The 19,766-nt window shown below is 44.5% G+C and overlaps 1 protein-coding gene across 1 annotated transcript in view; it reads left to right on the top strand.

Annotated features, from left to right (window-relative positions):
- Positions 1-19,766, top strand: part of PLXNC1 (plexin C1) — an 88,782-nt gene that overhangs the window by 50,525 nt on the left and 18,491 nt on the right. Inside the window, exons 16-19 of the mRNA XM_015414638.1 lie at positions 1,772-1,970; positions 4,449-4,595; positions 15,321-15,498; positions 17,637-17,740. Coding sequence (XP_015270124.1) covers positions 1,772-1,970; positions 4,449-4,595; positions 15,321-15,498; positions 17,637-17,740 — 628 coding nt within the window. The remainder of the gene's footprint in view (positions 1-1,771; positions 1,971-4,448; positions 4,596-15,320; positions 15,499-17,636; positions 17,741-19,766) is intronic.

The following is a 19,766-nucleotide window of genomic DNA, read 5'->3' as shown; positions in this document are numbered from 1 at the left end:
TAGAATGTATTGCATAGGCATAATTGCAGAAGTAAATCAAAATGGACAGAAATATCTTGGAAACATGCAAACTGTTTTTGTAGAATGAAACTCTCACATTACTTAGTGTGCATGGGTTTTGTTTTATGTGCACTGATGGATATGTAGTCCATCAATGGATAAATGGACCTGGAGTTGTTCATGATTACTATAGCTAGCTGAAAACGTTGTTTTAGTTCCAATGAAACCCCAACATATGTGGAAGGGGGAAACATCTCCAGTTTCCTCCCACCCACTAGCAAGTGCATGCTCTTCTGAAGGGTCCCTGAACCCCAGAAGTGATTTTCCAGCACAACAATGGCTGGAGTGACAAAAAGCAGGAAAGCTCTTTTGATGAGCAAATGCCACTTATGGTTCTCTGAATACAAGCCACTGGAGTCAACTTTGTAGAGAAGCCAGCAGCACTGAAGCACTGTAAGGAAGGGTAGGATAGTGGGTAGGAGGTATACCTTGCTTCTGTCCAGCACCTGCTTTTAGTACTACTAGTGTGGTATCTACATTCATTTTATTACTGGAGAAGCAAGTTAATGCGGCTGTAAAGAGCCTTTCTTCTAACTCAACCTAGGCCAAAAGATGGCCCCTTACTTTGATATGGCTGATGTGGCCACCTGGATCCATGCCACGGTAACATCAAGGCTAGATTATGTAATGCACTGTACACTGGTCTCCCCTCAAAATCAACAACTGTTCATACATGTGCCTTCTCCATTGTGGCTCCCACTTTCCTTGCTTTCCACAAATTATGCAGAACTGAATTATTCAAGAGGGCTTTTCTATGTAAGCGATGGAGTCGCACTGTACTAAATGTTTCACAAGGTTACTTATATCAATTATTACATAGCTTGCTGTCACTGGGATCCTTCTATGTATTTTTTCATGATTTAATATTTCATGTTAATACTTATACTTTGCTTCAGTTCTGTTCTTAAATTTCTGGTTGGTTCTACAACCCTAATTCCTATTACATTGTTCATTGAATGTCCCATCCTGTCAATGTATTGATTCACTCTGCTGTAATCTGCCCTGAGTTTGATTGAGAAAGGTAGACTATAAATAACCTAAATAAATACATTTTAAAAATCATGGGGTGACCAAAAATCTTGAAATATCCTCAAGGGAGTTCTTTCTACAAAGTCTCAGGTTAGAGTCTTGTTTTCCTAGGAGAAAATTTACAAAAGTTACACTCTTGTCTGACTTGAAAGAATTTCAGTTCTTGCATTTACTCTTTTATGATCTGTCGAACCCTTTGCATCCTTGAAGCTTATACAGAATATTGGCAAACTGATTATTGGTTTATATAGAAAAATCATATTGCTTCTGCCCTATGGTCTTTGTTTTGGCCATCTGTGGAGTGGTAGCAAGAGTTTATAACTGTGGTGTTGTGGTTCTTGTCAAGACCATAAATAGCACAATCCCTAGCTTTATTTGCCATGGGGATTGTCTGTACTCAGACAGTATCTGCCATTTGGTTATTCCACCGTTCTGCCCTTTAATGGTAAGCATTCATGTCTTTTCCATGGCAGCTTCCAAAGTTCATCCTTTCCCAATGTCCTTTATTCTTTTATTGAGTTTTATAAAGCATATTTAGTGTCAGTGGGTAAAGTATGGATGTGGCAAAGTAAAAGTTAAATTAGTGTTATTACTTAAAATAAAATTAGGCTAAAAGATACTTTAGCTTGTAGTGAAGTCCTCTCTTTTTCGCCATCAAACTTACTGTGCTCTTTATAAACAGGTGCCGGTTTGCATCTTTTTTGACAATTGCATTGCAAACAAACCTAGTCTACTTAACCCATATTCTAGAAGTTTTGATGAGGGACTTAATGGAACAGTCTAGCAATATACAACCAAAGCTTATGCTAAGGCGTACGGAATCGGTAGTGGAAAAGCTGCTGACAAATTGGATGTCTGTTTGCCTGTCAGCTTTCCTTCGGGCAAGTATTACATCTTTTTACTGTTTAATACAATAGATGGGACATCTGTTTATTTTCATGCAGAAATCTGAAACTACCATGTGATGGGCATTTGCATCCATTTGTTATCTAGGATCTTTTCATAGAAAAAGCTGCAGGAGCTCATTAGCATACAGTATGCTAATGAGCTACTAGGCTATTAGCATAATAGCTCATTAGCATATGCAACGCCCCCTGACATCACCGGAAGTGATGGCAGAAGGGAAAGCAAAAGGGGGGGAAAGCCTCCCCTTCCCTTCCCCAGCCAGTGGGGGGGAAGTGAAGAGAGAAGGGGTTTAAAGTTTAAACCCATTCTCACTAGAGTTGGGCCACAGAAGGAGGAAAGAAGGAAGGAAAGAGAGAGAGAGAAGAGAGAGAAGGAACGAAAGAAGGAAAGAAGGAAGGAAAGAGAAAAAGAAAGAGAAGGGAAGAAGGAGGGAAAGAGGAAAGAAAGAAAGAGAGAAGGAAAGGAGGAAAAGAGGAAGGAAGGAAGAGAAGGGGAAGAGAGAAAGAAAGGAGGAAAAGAGGAAGGAAGGAAGGAAGAGGGGAAAGAGAGAAAGAAAAGGAGGGAAAGAAAAGGAAAGGGGAAGGAAAGAAGGGAAATAAAGAGGGCAAAGAGATGGGGGAGGAGAGAGGCTCTCTAACCCCCCACCCCCCAATCAAGCCTTTGCCACCCCCCATGGATCCCTCACTTACCCCGGGAGGCAGCGGGGAGCATCTTCTGGCCTCCCCGGGCCGCAGCGCTCTGGCGCTGGCCTGGGGAGGCAGTGACAGGTATCCTCTGGCCTCCCCGGGGCCACAGCGCTCCAGCGCGGGCCCCGGGAAGGTGGCGACAGGCCTCCTGGGGTCTCCCTGGGGCTGCAGCACTCTGGTGCTGGCCTGGGGAGGCGGCAACGAGCCTCCTCTGACCTCCCCGGGGCTGTGGTACTCCAGCGCGGGCCCCGGGGAAGCAGCAACGAGCCTCCTGGGGCCTCCCTGGGGCAGCAGCGCTCTGGTGCGGGCCCCAGGAAAGCGGCAACGGGCATCCTGGGGCTTCTCTGGGGCACAGCACTCTGGCACGGGCCCCGGGGAGCTGGCGATGGGCCTCCTAGGGCCTCCCTGGGGCCGCAGCGCTCTGGCGCGGGCCTCAGCAAAACGGCGACGGGCATCCTCTGGCCTCCCCCGGACTGCAGCACTCTGGTGCTGGCCTGGGGAGGCAGCGACAAGCCTCCTCTGACCTCCCCAGGGCCGTAGTGCTCTGGTGCAGGCCCCGGAAAAGCAGCGATGTGCCTCCTGGGGCTTCCCTGGGGCTGCAGCGCTCCAGTGTGGGCCCCGGGGAGGCGGCGACAGGCCTCCTGGAGCCTCTCTGGGTCTGCAGCACTCTGGCATGGGCTCCGGAAAAGCAGCAATGGGCCTCCTGGAGCCTCCCTGGGGCTGCAGCGCTCCGGCAGGGGCCCCAGGAGGCCGGCGATGGGCCGCAGTGTGGAGAGCTGGGGGCGGGGCTTGCTGCCACCGCCATTTGTGCCAGCTCCTGGGCTCCCAGAGCGGCACTCCAATGCGCTTCGGCCCCAAAAGACCCCTGTATCTAGTCATCTGTTCAGAGCTTGGGAAGCTTGGTGCAGACAGAGTCCCATGTTGGGGCCTTCCCATTCAGCTCTGTGAGGAAGTCAGTCTTTTTGCACACTCTTTTGAGTTAAGGAAAGGAACAGGAACTCCACATCTTGGGACAAAGTCATTTAAATGACAAAAGAGGAATTGGTATGTAAGGTGAATAATGTGAAAAGGAATTAGTTGCCTTTCTATAGTGTATCTGTGGAATGTCTTGTTTCAGATGCTTTTACACGTTTCCAACAGAAAGCACATCTGGGTAGGAAAAAGTATATAGCTTATGACTATGATAATTTCTCATGTGTAAATTAAACCAAACAAACACATACTTCCATGGTTACTGTGGTTAGTGGCAGCTTCCAGGACACATATACTATGTTTTTTTTCTGAAATATAAAAAATACATATGATATTTATATCATGGTTTCATTCATTGCTTGAAAGTATATGTTACTTGGAGGCGGTCATGACCCAGGACAAGCAATGAATAGGCATGTTGATATTCTTGTTATTTATCTTTAATGCTGTTCTTTTTGTTTCTCTTGAACATGCCCTCAGGCTAGCCTGAGCTCATCAGATCTGGAAAACTAAATAGGTTTGGCCCTGGTTTGTATTTGGATGAGAGACAACCAAGGAATTCCAGGGTCTCTATGCGGAGGCAGGCAGTGGCAAACCACCTCTGTTATCTCTTGCCTTGAAAACCCGACATGGTCGTCACAAGTTAGCTGTGGCTTGATGGCACTTTACACAAACACACACACACACACACAACTTGAGCACAAAAAAATTCTAATGCAAAAGGAAATGCAAGGAATGATAATAAAACTAGGAACAGATAAGTAAAATAGAAAGTATATTTGTTTTGTTTCTTAGGAAACTGTTGGAGAACCATTCTATTTGCTTGTAACAACACTCAATCAAAGGATAATTAAAGGTCCTGTAGATGTAATAACATGCAAGGCGTTGTACACACTGAATGAAGACTGGTTGCTATGGCAAGCAACTGAATTCAGCACAGTGGTATGTTTTTATTATATGTCCTACGAATACAACAAACAAACTTGGAATGCGATAACTTTTTATGTTATAATGCAGGCTCTGTGCACTCTGTACTCAAAGCCAAAGTTTCTTTTGCAAGAAAAGCTTCATTTTGCAACATAATTAAATGTGCATATATTTGCTTAGTTTGAATAATTCATTTTGCTTGTCATGAAGAATGGCAAGGAGGCATGCAGGGCACTAAACAGCTGAAAATGTTATTGAGTCCCATGTAGGAAGATTAGGAGCTAGTCTAAGCAGGTATACTCAGAAGTAAGTCCAATTTTATTCATTGGGGCTTACTCCCAGGAAAGCGTTCCTAGGAGTGCAGCCATTGTTCATGATTTTCAAGCCTTTCACCATAAAAACATTCAGCAGTATTTATTCTCCCATCTGCCCGGCCCCTGCCTCTACAGAACAGTACAAGTTGGAAGGGATCAACCTTGGGGTTCAGTGTAGCCCTCTTTTCTCCCTTTCCCTGCCATGACTGCCCTTGAATGGTGCTACTGTTACATAGCAGCCATTTCAGCAAGAAATCTCAGTGTCCCTCTCCTCACTAGAGCCTGGCGTGTGAGTTTCTTGTACATTTGCAAAGGAACAATGGGATTAAGGCAGGGGTCATTTCCTAGAAAAAGAGGTGCAGGAACTCATTTGCATAACTCATTTGCATATGCCACTCCTCCTGACGAAGGGCAGGCATGTTTAAAATGAGTTAAGGCATATGCAAATGAGTTTAAATCCCCCCCCTCCCTGAGTCTCTCCGCAAAAGCAGAGAGGCTCAGGGGGAAAGGGGCCACATCTGCCCACCTCCCCTTCCCCTCTCCAGCCAACCCGCCACGGATAAGCTGGTTAAGTGTGGGCTGGATCGTGCAACCATTGGATGGATTCATGGTTGGTTGAAAAATCGTACCCAACAAGTGCTCATAAATGGCTCTGCATGTACGTGGAGGGACGTCTCGAGTGGAGTGCCCCAGGGCTCGGTCCTAGGCCCGGTGTTGTTCAATGTTTTTATAAATGACCTGGAGGAAGACATAGGGGGGGTGCTTATCAAATTTGCAGATGACACAAAACTGGGTGGGATTGCTAATTCTGAAGAAGACAGAGTCAGGATTCAAAATGATCTAGATAGGCTGGAACAGTGGGCTGAGACAAAATGAATTTCAATAGAGATAAGTGCAAAGTCCTACACTTAGGTACAAAAAATCAAAGGCACAGATATAGAATGGGAGGGACTTGGCTTGACAGCAGCACATGTGAAAAGGATCTAGCAGGATGGTGAAAGGGTTGGAATCCAAGTCTTATGAGGAAAGGCTGAAAGAATTGGGTATGTTTAGCCTGGGAAAGAGAAGGTTTAGAGGGGACATGATTGCAGTCTTCAAGTATTTGAAAGGGCTGTCATGTAGAAGATGGAGCGGATGTATTCTCTCTTGCTCCGGATTGCAAGACTAGATCTAATGGGTGGAAATTACAAGGGAGTCATTACCAGCTAAATATCAAGAGAAACTTCCTAACTGTAAGAGTGGTTGAGCAGTGGAACAGTCTGCCTCGGGAGGTGGTGGATGTTCCTTCGCTGGACGTTTTCAAGCGGAGGCTGGATGACCATCTTTTGGGTATGTTGTAGGTATGTAGGGCTATCTTTCAGCTATGCTCCTGCAGAGTGCAGGAGGTTGGACTAGATGACCTGCAAGGTCCCTTCCAACTCTAACATTCTATGATTCTATGAGGGCAGGGAAGCAGACATGCCTGGCTCCCCTGCCCAATGTTCTCCAGGTGTCCCGTGACTGCGGGGCACCTGGAGAAGATCGGGCAGGGAACCCAGAAATTTAAATCCCCCACCGAGTCTCTCTGCAAAAGTAGAGAGGCTCAGGGGGTAAGAGGCCATGTCTGCCCACCTCCCCTTCCTCTCTCCAGCCAACCTGCTGCAGCGGGCTGACTGGAGAGGGGGAGGGCAGGAAAGCAGACATGCCTGGCTCCCCTGCCCGATCTTCTCCAGGTGCCCCGTGGCTGCGGGGCACCTGGAGAAGACTGGGCAGGGAACCCAGGGATTTAAATCCTCCCCCAAGTCTCTCCGCCGGCAGCCAGGAAAGGCTGGGGGTGGGGTCTGGGCTCCTTACTGCCAGAGCACTGCTCCAGGGTGCTCCAGCAGGAAATGACCCCTGGATTAAGGTATTTTTCTCAACTCTCTATGCTTTTTTTTTTTAAATTATTAACAATTTTTCAAAATTTTACAAAGAATAAAATGAAAAGAACGAGCAATACTTACAATCATATATAACTTTAGAACATCAAAAGAAAATCATATTGTGGTATATAGGATTCTTTGGAAGTACTTCTATTTCCATTAGGTAACTCACAATAGGATACCAAATTGGTACGGATTTTTTCTGGTATTGCATAGGTGAATTGTTACCAGCATTAAATGACAATTTGCTTAAAATAAAATAATCCCAGATTTTTACTAGCCACTGTTGGACGGAGGGGACTTGTTTTTCTATCCATTTGGTTGCTATCAATTTTTTTGCTATCATCAAGAGCATAGAAATTGTTTCTTGTTGTCTTAATGTCATTTGGATGTCATTCCAATATTCTAATAATATTACAGCTGGGTTTGAAGGAATTTTTATTGAAACCATTTCTTCTATTTTATTTATTTATTTATTTATTTACATGAGACTTATATGAATCCAAAATTTTTGAACTAAAGCGCAAGACCACCAGGAGTGTATCAAATCTGCAGTTTGTCTACATTGTTTGGTGCAGTTAGGTGTATATGCCTTGTTTATACTATGTGTTGTTTTTGGTGGAATATTCCATCTGGTAAGTATTTTAAATGCCTGCATTTTAAATAGTGAAGATTTTTAATGTTTGACTGGGGGAGCTCCAAATTAGTTCCCAATCTTCTTCAGTTAATTTGAGTTTAAGGTCTTCAGACCATTTTACCTGATATAACATTGATTTTTCTTCATCTGCCTTGTTTAACATGTGGTATATTTTTGTAATTAAACCTGGTTCTTGTTCCTTTCCTTCATTTAATAAAGTTTCAAAAGGTGTCATATGTCTTGTTCTAGTTTGTTTCAATTGGGGTGATTCCAATAGGTGTTTAATTTGTAGGTATTTGTACCAAAGTACCTTATGTTGAGTAATTTGTTCTAATTTCGTTTTTTCTATCTTATCTTTTTCCAAAAAGTGTTTTATCTTTGTAACTCCTGATTGTTGCCATCTTTCAAATTCTTTGGTGTCTTGTCCTGGAGCGAGTGGCCAATTTTTTAGTTGACGTATTGAGAGTGAAAAATTTGGGAAAGTCCGTTTCATGATTTTATAATTAACCTAGACTTTTAGTTGTCATTTTGTCATTTTCTGTCTTGATTTTTAAGGTTGTATATGCTATTAAAGGTTTATTGATTGATTGATTGATTGATTGTCCTGGAGCGAACCAACTTCGATTTGTATAAGAAGCTTGATTTGATATTTTAGGTGCTAACAACTCTTATTTTTAGTGAAGTTTCTAATAAATTTGTTTGGGTATTGTTGTTTAAATATCGATTTTCCAGATCCCATAGTAATTCATATAAAGAGCTTGTCTTCTTGGGGTACAATTTCAGTTCAATTGTTACCCAATCTGGGGGTTGTGTATTAGTTGCTGCTTTAATTAGTGTTGCTATATTGGAGGATTCGTAATACATGTATAAATTAGGTAAATCTATACCTCCTCTTGTTGATATCCTGGAAAGTGTTTTAAAATTTACTCTGTGTTTTTTTCTTTTTGTTCCAAAGGAACTTGTTTAAAGCCTGTTGCCAACCTTTTATTATTGTCTTTGGGATAAGTATTGGGAGGGCTCTAAACATAAAAAGATATTTAGGAAGAATGAAAATTTTTAATTAAATGTAATCTATCTCTCCCATTTAGTGTTTTTGCGTCCCATTTTTTTAGTGTGTTTTTAATTTCATCTTGCAATTTTTTTAAAAGTTACATTAAAATAGTTGCTCTAGATTTTGAGGAATATGCACTCCTAAGTATCTCCAAGGTTTATTTGAGTATCGGTAATAAAATTCTTCTGTGATTCGTTTCAATTGTAAATGACTTATATGTACGGGGTGTAATGCTGATTTTTCTTTGCTAAATGTTAGGCCTGAAATCTTCCCAAATTCTTCAGTGACTTCCTGTATTATTATTATTATTATTTATTATTATTTACATTTTTATCCTGCCCTCCCCGGAGGCTCAGGGCGGCTTACACGGCATATCGCCAAATCATACAATAGAACAATAAAAACATTAAAAATATTAAAACACATCACAGTCATAAACAATTTTTTGGTGCTCCTCTCCTAAAAACAAGATGGCCGTCTCCTAAAACGTCCCATTCTCACCCAAAGTGCCCGCATCATGATGACCCTGTACAGAAATCATGGGGCGTTGGTGGTACAATGGCGATGGTGGCTCCTATTCGAATGCCTGGCGGAAGAGCTCCGTCTTGCAGGCTCTGCGGAACTGTGCTAGGTCCCGCAGAGCTCTGATCTCCTCTGGGAGCTCATTCCACCAGATAGGAGCCGCCACCGAAAACGCCCTGTTTCTGGTCATGACGAGTTTGATGACCCGGGGACCTGAGACGTCTAGTAAGTTCTGATTCCCCGACCGTAGTGCTCTTGGGGAAACGTGGGGAAAGGCGATCCCTTAAGTAGGCTGGTCCCTGGCCATATAGGGCTTTAAAGGTAATAAACAGCACTTTGAAGCGAACCCAGTACGCTATAGGCAACCAGTGCAGCGCTTTCAGCACAGGCTGGATGTGATCTCGTCTAGGAAGATCCATCAACAGCCTGGCTGCAGCATTCTGCACTAGTTGCAGCTTCCTCGGCACCAAGGGCGCCCTGTCGAAGGTCGGGAGAGGAAGCCCCAACCCCGGGCCAATCCGACTCAGCCCCAGGACCTCCGTCTTTGCCAGGTTTAATTTCAGCCGACTCAGTCTGAGCCACCCAGCCATGGCCTGTAACGCCCGACTAAGGTCATCAGGAGTGGAATCCAACTGGCCGCCCAACATCAGATACAGCTGGGTGTCATCAGCATATTGATGACACCCCAGCCCACAACTCCGGGCAATCTGGGCAAGGGGGTGCATGTAGATGTTAAACAACATCGAGGATAGCACTGCCACCTCCGGGACCGCTGATCCCCTATCGCCACCCTCTGTCTCTGGCCTTGGAGAAAAGAGACCAGCCATTGAAGGGCAAGCCCCTGAATCCCCACGTCGGCAAGGCGGTGGGCCAGCAACTGGTGGTCGACCGTATCAAAAGCGGCCGACAGGTCTAACAACAACAGTGCCGCCACACCGCCTTGATCCAGATGCCTACGGAGGTCGTCAGTCAGTGCGACCAGAACAGTCTCCACCCCGTGACCAGGGCGAAACCCGGACTGGTGGGGATCGAGGACAGAAGCGTCATCCAGAAATGCTTGCAGCTGTGTTGCCACTGCTCTCTCTATCAATTTGTCCAAAAAGGGCAAATTGGACACCGGCCGATAGTTGGCCAATTCGGCTGGGTCTAGAGATGGCTTTTTCAGGAGAGGGCGGACCATCGCTTCCTTGAGTGCCCCGGTGAATCATCCCTCCAAGAGATACTTGTTAATAATCTCCTGCAGGGCACCTCGGAACCCCTCGCGACCCATTTTAATGAGCCAGGAGGGGCACGGGTCAAGGTCGCATGTGGTTGGGCGCACTACCGCAAGCAATCTGTCAACTTCATCCAGGCTGAGCGGGCAAAAACTTACTAAACCCGACTCCAAAGTCGTGCAAGGGGCCTCAAGTTCACTCACTGTATCAATCGTAGCAGGGAGGTCACGGCGGAGCGCTAAGACTTTCTCTGCAAAATAGCTCGCAAATGCCTCACAGCTGATGTTCAATTCCCTCACATTTTGCCTGCCCTGTGGCAGAGTTGTCAATGACTGAATCGTACTAAATAATTGTGCCGGGCGTGAGCTAGCAGATGCAATCCTGGCCGCGAAGAACTCCCTCTTCGCGGCCTTGACTGCCATCTCATAGGCCTTCATAAACATCCTATAAGATGCTTTTGACGCTTCGTCGCGAGCGCGGCGCCACCGTCTCTCAAAAGCTTTTGATAACATCAACTTAAAATATCTGGAAACCATAATAAAACTAATGGGGTTTGGTAACAATTTTCAAAGAACAATATAGGCACTATATACCAACCCAAGTGCTACCCTAAAACTAAACAACCAAATTTCTAACAATATTCAATTACAGCGAGGTACAAGGCAGGGTTGCCTCCTGTCACCTTTGCTTTTTATTTTGGCTATGGAACCTCTGGCAGAGATTATACGTAAAACTGAAGACATAAAGAGCATAAGAATAGACAATCAAGTATATAAGCTTTCCTTATATGCAGATGACTTAATATTATATATAACAAACTCCATGCAATCATAGCCTGCCGTCCCAGCTGGAGGCCGTATCAGGCTGGGCATTGGAGCACCCTCGGCTGTTGGTCATGGGTGATTTCAACGTCCATGCCGAGGACACGACCTCCAGTCGGGCTGCGGACCTGGTGTCGTCCATGGCGGCACTGGGACTCTCTCAGGTTATCACGGTCCCCACGCATCATGCCGGTCATACGCTCGACTTGATCTTCGCGGCTGGGGTAATGGTGGACCGGATTGCCACAATAGCGGTACCATGGTCGGACCACCAGGCCCTGAAGGCTCGTCTCTCTAGTCGTCTTAGTTCTCGCTTCAGCTGTCGCAACTCCTGGGTATATCAGGGCGCCCGCCTCGTGCGAGTCCAGAGAGGACGCCTGGGAGCAATCTCGTCGATGGCCGCAGAGAGCCGGTCATGCCATTCCTCCACTAGCTCATCTAACAAGCTGCCAGGGGGCTTCAGTTCCCGCAACGCCATCTGAAGCCGCATCGGGTCCATTTGGCCTCGCGGGCGAGCAAAAATCCGCTTGCCGCCTAAGCGGGGTCGGGGTGGCACATTCATTTTTTTGCATTTCAGTTTCATGTCCATTTCCCTTTGTTGTTTTGGATCTATCTAAACCAGTGTGCATTAAAAAATTGAAGTCTCCCCCCAACAACACATTTCCTTCACTAAAAGTATTCAGTTTCTCTGGTGTGTTTTTAACAAATTGAATTTGATTCACGTTCGGTGTGTACAGGGATCCCAACGTAGTCAAAGTACCATTCAATTCCCCCTTTATAAAAACAAACCTGCCTGATTGATCTGCCAATGATTCTTTGCAATTAAAGAGCAGTCTTTGCTATTAAGATTGCAGTGCCTCTAGATTTTGATGTCCCTGGTGAAGTATATTGTTTATCATACCATGTTGTTGCTAGTATTCTTTATTAAAGTGAGTCGCTTGTAAAAAGACTATTTCTGGCTTGGATTTTAAAATCTGTGTCATAATTCGCTTATGTTTAATTTTGTTATTTATTCCCCTCACGTTCCAAGACAAGACTTTATACATTCTCAATTTAAGTTTTTTAGTATCTCCAAAATAAACTGTATATTACTATACCAACCGCTAATGTTTCACTTTTAGCACTTTCTTATCTATTAGTCCCTTTCTCTTCTACTAACTCTGTAACCTTTCTTTAACCTTTCTAACCTCTATGAACTGTATCAACTAACTTCTTAAATTCACTATAGTATTATTTCTACCTTTTGGGCTTTCCTATCTTAGCCCTTTTACTGTCCTGTCAAAATTTTCTAGATGTTTTTCTTTACTTGGAGTTAACTTCTTTACTCAATCCCCTTCCCCTTTCCCCCCTCCCTCTGAGTGTTTTAAGAAAAACATTTGTTGCAATAAAGTTTAGTTATACAATTATGCTCCTTAAAATTTGCTTTATCTAAACCAAAGCTTGTAGCAATAACTTCTATACCTATATATATGCAGTTAACATTATATTTGTCTGAGCGTTTATTTTACATTGCTGTTTTGTTAGTAGAGATTCTCACTGGTACTTTGCTGGCTTTTATCGGTGTAAGAGTCATAGAGAGTCTCCTTTTTGCAGATTTCTTTTGCTGATTCTGATACTGGAGCAAGGTTTAACATTTGCAGGAGTCAAATTCCACTTTCCTCATCAGAGGAAAGCTTGCCTTGGTGTTTCACTGTTAGTTTTCCTGGAGTGCTCCATCTATAAAATATCTTTTCCTCTCTTAGTTTTTGAGTAACTGTTTTCAGTTTCTGGCGGATCTGCAAGGCTTCCGATGGTAAGTCTGGGAAGACTAGTATTTGTTGCTCATTATATCTTAGGTGTCCTTTTTCTCTTGCAATATTCTGAACTGTTGTTTTAACTCTCAAGTCAGGAAAAGCAACTGATATGTCTCTTGGGAACTTCCTGTTTGGGTTGTTTAAGGTCCCGATTCTATGTGCCTTCAATAGGATTGGATAAACTCCTCCTTCGCATTGTAAGATCCCTGCTAGCCACATGCTCATGGATTTCAGCAGGTCTGGGGCTTCATCTTTGTCTTCTTGAAGTCCCCTAAATTTCAGGTTCTGTCTTCTGGCCGACGCCTCTAAAATTAAAATTGTTTCTTTCATGTTGTCATTGTCTTTTTGCAGTTGTTGATTTTCCGTTTGTAGTGTCTGTCCCAGCGTTGAAGCTGTTTCCGCATTATTTGTTGTCTCTTGCCAGTGTTTTCTCGATCTCTTTGATTTGTTCCACCAGCGGTTGTAAGATTTCGTTTAGTCGCACATTAAGGTTTTCTAAAATGGATTGTTCAGTCTTTTGCAGTGCAGATTTCAAAGCTGCCTGTAGGGTTTTAACTGTAACCGGCTCATTGCTTTGGTGTTTTTTCTTCGTCGTGCTGTGGTCGGACGCCATTTTGATTTGGCGTAGAAGCTTCCCAGCGGGCTCCTTCATCTGTGTGGGCAAAGTTAGGGCTTGTAAAAAGTTTTTAATATTACCTTTCGCCACTATTTTAGATCGCCCAGACTTTCGCATGTCCTGTAAGGCGTTTTCTGCTTAGTATTGGGTCGCTTTGGCTGAGGGAGGGAGGGTTGGGTCTGGAGCAAGCAGATTAGGCATCCGCCATCTTCCGCGCTAATGCTTAATGTATGCTTATTTTATAACATTTTTGCTGTGAAGAAGAGGCATGTGATCTCTGCAGACACAAATTCAGTTTTGAGAACTGTAAATCCAAGCATCTGTGATAATATCTTCTAGACAGAAAAATTGCCCAATAATCTTACAGAAACCTCTGGAAGAGCATGGCATTGTGAATGGATTAATGGGATTCATTTACCAAAAAAATTAAACATTGCATGAATATACAGCCTCATGCTACATAATTAAAAACTATTCCTTATTTATCTTAAACAGAAAAATGTATTTAGGTAGATTTTTCCTCAAAAAGCATTTTATTAAAAGAATCCAATTTAAATTTAAAAATCCATTTTTTATTTTTTTAAAAATCATTTATTTCTGTCCACCCTGTTTCAAAGAGAGACTGAAGGGATCCAGTCTCAAAGTTTGGTTTGTGTGTATGCAGGTTAAAACCAGTGAATATGTGAAGGTAGGATTTGTGTCTCCAGAGTGTTAAGTGAGGGAGAACCTTTCTTAGGTGCAGGGGTCATTTGGGGCCGGAGCACACCGGAGCACTGCTCCGGCAGCCCAGGAGCTGGCACAAATGGTGGTGGCGGTAAGCCCCAGCTCCCAGCGCCAAAGCGCTGTGGCCTGGGGGAGGCCTGAAGAGGCCTGTTGCTGGCCTGCCAGGGCCCACGCTGGAGCGCTGCAGATTGGGGGAGGCCTGAGGAGGCCCGTTGCCAGCCTCCTGGGGCCCGCACTGTAGCGCTGTAGAATGGAGGAGGCCTGAGGAGGCCCATTGCTGGCCTCCTGGGGCCCGCATTACAGTGCTCCGGCCCGGGGGAGACCTGAGGAGGCTCGTTGCCGGCCTCCCAGGGTCCGTCCTTTTCTTTCTCTCTTTCCTTTTCTTCCTTCCCTCCTTTCTCTCTTTTTCTCCTTCTTTCCTTCTCTCTCTTTCTTTCTTTCCCTTATGCTAATGAGCTCCTGAAGCTCTTTTTCTACAAAATGACCCCTGCTTAGGAGACTATATAAGTCTCAAGAGTCTGACTTTTATGGACAAGCAGGCTAGTATAGCAAATGCTTTGGGAAGAGACTGTGGTGGTCCCCGAACCCAGTTTCTGAGGGAAACTGGATGATAATTTATAGCAACTGAAGGGAGTTCACATTTACCCTGTGAGACTGCTGAAAGTGAAGAAAGGCCTGTCTTTACCCCAAGAATAAAAGCATGGCTGTTAACTGTTCTGTGTATCCCAGGATTAACATCTGAAACTTTATAAGTCACTATGCCTAGGTTCATAACTGAACCTCGTTATTTCTACTATCCCTAGTAGTCAATAGCAGTCCCCCCCCCCGTTTTCCTTATATAACTGTATTGAGAAGGCTGCTTGGGTTCAGTCTGTCAGTAGAAGGTTGGGGTAGAGACCACATACTGACTTACCTCAGGCCATCTGTGGCTTTGAGATTTGGCCTTTGCCATCTGTGACTCAAGTTCAACACATTTGCTGTGTATACCATGAATAAACATTTTGTGGGACATTCTGAGAAACATATATGGATTTTCTCTGATATCACAATAGACTCCTAGTGTGCATCCTAATGTTTCACATAATTTATATATTGCTGTCTGATTTCAGTTTTCAAGCTAACTTGGAACAATTTTTATGCTTCTTCAGGCATTAAATGTTGTCTTTGGAAACCCCCTGGAGAGTGAAGGTGAAGGCACCACTCAGAATATCCAGGTTGATGTACTGGATTGTGACACAATAGGACAGGCTAAAGAGAAGATCCTGCACACCTTTCAAAACAAAAATGGATCTCTTTATGGTCTCCAGCTCAACGAAATGGGCCTTGGTAAGTGCTACTATAATCCTATATTTTCATATTTCATTATGTGTGTGTGTGTGTTTGTGTTTGTCACAATTTCCTGTTTAGAGTTAGTTCAGGTCTTATGCTAAATATGGTTTTGAGATACATGACTTAAGCCTCTAGCTCATATGCCTTCTCTTCCTCCTCCCCTTGCCTTGTGTGCTGTGATTCCATTTCTGTTTAACACAAACTACAATTTGTCATTAGAGTTGCCAGGTCTGGGTTGGAAAATGCCTGGACACTTTGGAGGTGGAGCCAGGAGAGGGAGGGGTTTGGGAGGGGAGGGGCCTCAGCATAGTACAATGCCATAGAGTCCACCCTTTCTGTTTAACACAAACTACAATTTGTCATTAGAGTTGCCAGGTCTGGGTTGGAAAATGCCTGGACACTTTGGAGGTGGAGCCAGGAGAGGGAGGGGTTTGGGAGGGGAGGGGCCTCAGCATAGTACAATGCCATAGAGTCTACCCTCCAAAGCAGCCATTTTCTCCAGGGGAGCTGATCTCTGTCAGCTGGAGATCAGTTGTAAAAGCAGGAGATCCCCAGGCCCCATCTGGAGGCTGGTAACCCTATTACATCCAAGCTAGAAAACTGTGCCTTCAAACTGTGCTTGAAATTGTGGAGAACAGGTGTCTTTATCAGTTTAGATGTAACAGCAGCAGCAAACCTGAAGGAGAAGGGAGGGTGAAGAGGTAGTGAATGGAATGGAAGCTCAGACATGGAATACCAAGCCATGGTTGCATGTGAACCCTTAGTTAGGCATTTCTTTCTCTTTATCTGTTAGCAAAGCTTTTCAGTTATGTTATTTAATTCAGAACTTTCAAAACAGAAGAAAAACTGTTTGTTAATGGATTAACAATGAGATATATCAGGCATACAAATATACTAAAGACAGTTTTATTGCATTAAAGTAGTTTACTTGGGCTTAGACTGGAAGAACTCTGGAATGACTTGATCTCAATGGGCTTAGACTGAAATAATTCTGCATACCATTTTTACTGTTAGTGTAATATGATTAACACACTACTCATTTTTTGTGGATTGCCATACCTTATAACAAGCACTACTTTCTCAAGAATCTAGAATTGGGTAAAATGAAATGCTGGGCGGGCAAAAACTTACTAAACCCGACTCCAAAGACGTGCAAGGGGCCTCAAGTTCACTCACTGTATCAATCGTAGCAGGGAGGTCACGGCGGAGCGCCAAGACTTTCTCTGCAAAATAGCTCGCAAGTGCCTCACAGCTGATGTCCAATTCCCTCACATTTTGCCTGCCCTGTGGCAGAGTTGTCAATGACCGAATCGTACTAAATAATTGTGCCGGGCGTGAGCTAGCAGATGCAATCCTGGCCGCGAAGAACTCCATCTTCGCGGCCTTGACTGCCATCTCATAGATACAATGCCACAAACTTGCATTGCAGCATTTGTTGACCCAAGGGTACAGCACTAGAAATAAGCATTTTGCCTGGAGTGGGGACCAGCCTACAGGAAAGGGGGACAGAAAGATGACACAGACACATGTGCTGGGGAGAATCAGGCCACAACTTTATTGATTACAGGTTCCTCAGGTCTTTGTACAGCATAGGTTGGGGACAGTGGGTGCTGAAAGCTCAACAACTGTCAGCACCTTCCCCAACCCTGCCCTCTCCAGGCACAAATGATGCCCTAGCTCATGGCCAGAGCTATACTTAGAGCAACTGGCAACAGTCCCATCATCAGCTCTGGCATGGAGCTCTGCATAAAGTCTTGATATGGGACAGAAATTCGTAGTAAAGTGATGTGGTGGCAATAGAACAGAATATTATTTCAGGCAACTTACAAAGTTCACTCACTGTGCAAATCTAAGCATTTATTCCATTCAGTAACTTCAGTGGATTTTGAGCATAGCTCTGCTTAGGATCGTCCTATTTATCTAACAACTTATACTGTTTTGAGAGTTGTAACCAAGATAGGTCTTTCAGACTGCGCTTCTATTTGGGATACACACTGAAGCCCACAATGGGCTTGCACTGCAACAACTCTGCATAGGATTGCACTGTTAGTGTAATATGATTACCCTGCTCTCTTTGCTTTCTTTGCTAAGCATGGGACAGGTTTGTCTTGTAACTTTGTTTGTTTGTTTGGCAGTCCTTCATTCAGATACACAAGCAAGAGAACTTCTAGATTTAGATGCTTCCTCTGTAATTCTGGAAAATGGAATTACCAAATTGAACACCATAGGCCATTATGAGGTAAGAACAAAGATACTAAGAATGTTATTTCTAACAAAAATCTTGCATGTGAAAGAATGCTAGACAGGCACAAATTAGAAGTCTCAATGCGTAGATGAGACAATGTTGTAGGGAGGAAGAGTTTAAGTTTGTTAGGCACTGGGATGCTTTTTGGAACAAGCAGGACCTGTACAAAAGAGACGGCCTCCACTTGTCTCATGAAGGAACCAGGCTGTTGACACTTAAAATAAAAAACGTGGCAGAGCAGTTTTTAAACTAAATCTTGGGGGAACCTGACAGGACATGAAATGTCTCTAGTTCGGGATGGCTCATCTCTAAGAGATGAAGAAGAAGCTGTTACTGTTTTAGAGGGAAATGGATTAGGACTGGCCACTGAGAGGGTGACAAACAATATTGACTGTCTGGCAAGGTAAGTCCAAGCACATTTCATTTTAATAGCACCCCAAAATCACACATTCTGGGCACTACCTGATCTGGAAATGAACCCAAAATGGTTCTGATGTCACAAAATATGGATGCCAGCAAACACAGGACAGAGACACTGCTGGGCACCGATTCTGGAAGGTGTAAAGTCATGGGTTTGTCGTCCACTAACTACCCCCGACCCAACCTTGAAACCATGCACAATGGCAATAATGGGTCTCCAGTTAAAAAACCATTGTTTTACTTAAACTAATTATTTCCCTACCTGGCCTGACCTTCCCTGACCTATTTACCATAATTATGAAACCACTTAACACCTTTCAGTCATCCCCAGCAGCTTCCCCTTCCAACAACAAAGGGTCATCAAGCATTAGCTACATTCATGCAAAATATCACGAGTTTTCCCAGGTCTTTGTCTAGTCCTGGGAACACTGTTCAGTCTTTCTCTGTTAAGTACGAGACTCAACACAGCTAGTGAACAGTGAATCAGCTTTATTAACGAAGTCAGAAGAAATCAGAACGAGACAAAAACATAGAGCAACAGGCTCTCTTTTAAACAGTCTGGGCTTGGGTAGCCACGCCCACAAGTAAGACATTAACCAGTCATAATTTACAGATAAGGTCCAATCAGAGTGCTTCCCTCCAGAACATTGTGCAGCTCTGATTGGTCTATTTACAATCCTGGTTCAGACTCAAGCTTAACATAGGTTTCAATACACAACATTCTCCAACACATTGTTTTACCTCTAGTGACTGACCTTACATCAATCCCTGGAAGATTCCCGGGGCCACATTCACTCCAAACTGGAGTCGGTTCACCCTGAACGCTCCCCTGTGGGTGACAATGGTCTGTGCCTCAGCCGCCTCCCTCGTCACCGGCAGCTGTTGGTAGGCTTGGGCAAGGTCGAACTTAGCAAACACTTTCCCCCCTCCCAGGGACGCCAGGACGTGGCTGATGACTGGGACCGGGTAGGAATGTTGCTGCAAGGCACGGTTGATGGTGCACTTATAGTCAGCGCATAGCCGTATGGAGCCGTCTGACTTGACGGGCGTGACTATAGGAGTTTCCCACTTGCTGAATGGGACTGGCTCCAACACTCCCTGGGCAATGAGCTTGTCTAGCTCGGCTTCGATTCGTGGCCTAAGTGGAATAGGCACCTTCCGGTATTTCAACCGGATTGGGGGTACAGAAGGATCAAGCTCAAACGACACCGGGGGGCCCTTGTACCTTCCCAGACCACCCCCGAACACATCAGGAAAATCATTGTACAATACAGACCATTTATTCGCCAGCACAGCATTAACCCCAGTAATGCCTATACCAAGTGGTTCAAACCACTCCAATCCGAGTAAGTTCACTCGGTTCCCTTCAGCAATCAAGCAAGACAGCTCAGCACACTTGCCCTTAAATTCCACCCAAAAGGTATCCCTCCCCGCCAGAGGAATGCGCCTCCCCTGAAAATCGGACACCTGGGTATCTGCGGCCTTTAAACGCCGCCGGCTTCTGGTCGGAAACATCCGCTGCCACGCTTGTGACGACAGGACGGTCACTGAAGATCCGGAGTCGACCTCCATCGTGCAGGGAACTCCGTCGAGGCTGACG

Source organism: Gekko japonicus, unplaced genomic scaffold (genome assembly GCF_001447785.1).
Source record: "Gekko japonicus isolate JY-2015 unplaced genomic scaffold, Gekko_japonicus_V1.1 scaffold969, whole genome shotgun sequence".
Classification (NCBI taxonomy): domain Eukaryota; kingdom Metazoa; phylum Chordata; class Lepidosauria; order Squamata; family Gekkonidae; genus Gekko; species Gekko japonicus.
Note: the sequence above shows the minus strand (reverse complement) of the source record. Positions and strands in the feature narration are given on the sequence as shown.